We start from the raw sequence: 1,577 nt of genomic DNA on the forward strand, positions 1-1,577 counted from the left end.
CAGTTTAAATATATGTTTATCAAATAAAGTCTAATGTTACAACTAATCAGGGATCCCTTTAAGTGTAGCGCTGCAGTCTAAACATGAAGAACTGTAAGAAAAATCAAGGAAGTGGCTAAAAAAGAACATGATTTATTTCTGAGAAAGCCTAAACATTTTCCTTGTTTTGCTTAAGCACAAGTTCTATATTTAAAAGTACTGAGGTTTCAGTATTTCAATGTTACATTTAATTAAATTTAAAGAACATAATAGTTGTTGTGAAAGAAAGTGTTACCAGTATTTTAAGTGTTTATTTCATGAAAATAATCAGTGTCGAATTATGTGAACAAAGCCAAAAGGAAAGAAAAAAAGTTAGTGAAGACCTGTCAAGAAATGATTGCACAGAACAGCTGTTCACTGTCGTGGCCTTATTTCTAAATGTGCACTTGATTTTTCTGCTTAATTAGGTCATTGTGCAGCAGTGTTGTTTCCTTTTGTTGCTATGTTTTAGCATTCGCCTACTGCCACCTCATTACGATGAGTTATGTGTAACTGAATAATGAAGTTAACAAAGATCAGAGTCAAACAAGCAGAAAACCTGTTGAATAATAATGAATGGTTTTATTTTCCTTTACTTGTGGGCTGTTTGATTTTAACCTGTTGTGTTTTACTGTTCAGGTGGATTTGGTGTGCCACGGCAAGACTGAAGTGTTCCCAGACAAGGATGGGTCAGACCCCTATGCTGTGAGTTTAAAAGCTACTGAGACAAACAGTCACAATCTGAGTGTGGACAGAGACATTCACAACAATATTTAGTGATGGTACTGGTACCAGATGGTTCATGATTGTTCATTTTAATGATAAAGATATTTAAATTGCTCTGTCCATGCTCAGATAATAGGGCAGTGTTACTTGTCCATTCAGGTGGGTCTTTTTAAAACAAATCTTTGGTCCACTGCCCACAGAAAACAGACACCTATCTTAGAAGGTCCCAGTTCTTTTTTTGCCTTTTTATAAAAGGATTATAAAGTGAGACTATTCTCACAGGTGGGCTAAGCTTTACTGTCAGATTCATGGTTCCCCTCTGCATTGATCTGTTGGACTGATGAGAACAAAGAAACATAAAGACCCTCGGCCAGCAGAGTTAGAGCTGCACACGTCTCTGGACACAAACCTTCTGTTTCATTTGAGGGTTTTTGTTTTTAGCTGCAGGACTTTGATTCACTGCAGGTCCCAAATCTTTTTTTTTAAGTAAAACCATGAAACAACCATCAGTCCTGAATGATAAAGCAGAAGCTTAGATGAGCTCTGATTAAGTTTCTCTGCTTTCAAGGTTTGTTGTTGTGCTGGCACTGGTTGTGCTCACTGTTCCTTTGTGAGCAAAGGATGAAATAAGCTTTCAATGATCAAAGCAAGTCCAATATTTTCCATTAAATTTGAAATATTTTTGCTACAAATGCTCTTCCCTGTTACTAACCAATCTAAGAATGTGATGAGATTAGGTACCTGCTGCTTTTACAGTGGTTTGCAAAAGTATTCATACCCCTTGAACTTTTCCATATTTTGTCACATTACAACCACAAACATAAATATATTTC

At 36.1% G+C, this 1,577-nt stretch overlaps 1 protein-coding gene across 1 annotated transcript in view; it reads left to right on the forward strand.

Moving 5' to 3' along the window:
- Nucleotides 1-1,577, forward strand: part of LOC106521456 (ethanolamine-phosphate cytidylyltransferase) — a 24,274-nt gene that overhangs the window by 12,882 nt on the left and 9,815 nt on the right. Inside the window, exon 10 of the mRNA XM_014014020.1 lies at nt 658-723. Within this exon, the coding sequence (XP_013869474.1) occupies nt 658-723 (66 nt within the window). The remainder of the gene's footprint in view (nt 1-657; nt 724-1,577) is intronic.

This window comes from Austrofundulus limnaeus, unplaced genomic scaffold, assembly GCF_001266775.1.
Source record: "Austrofundulus limnaeus strain Quisiro unplaced genomic scaffold, Austrofundulus_limnaeus-1.0 Scaffold109, whole genome shotgun sequence".
In the NCBI taxonomy this organism is placed as follows: Eukaryota; Metazoa; Chordata; class Actinopteri; order Cyprinodontiformes; family Rivulidae; genus Austrofundulus; species Austrofundulus limnaeus.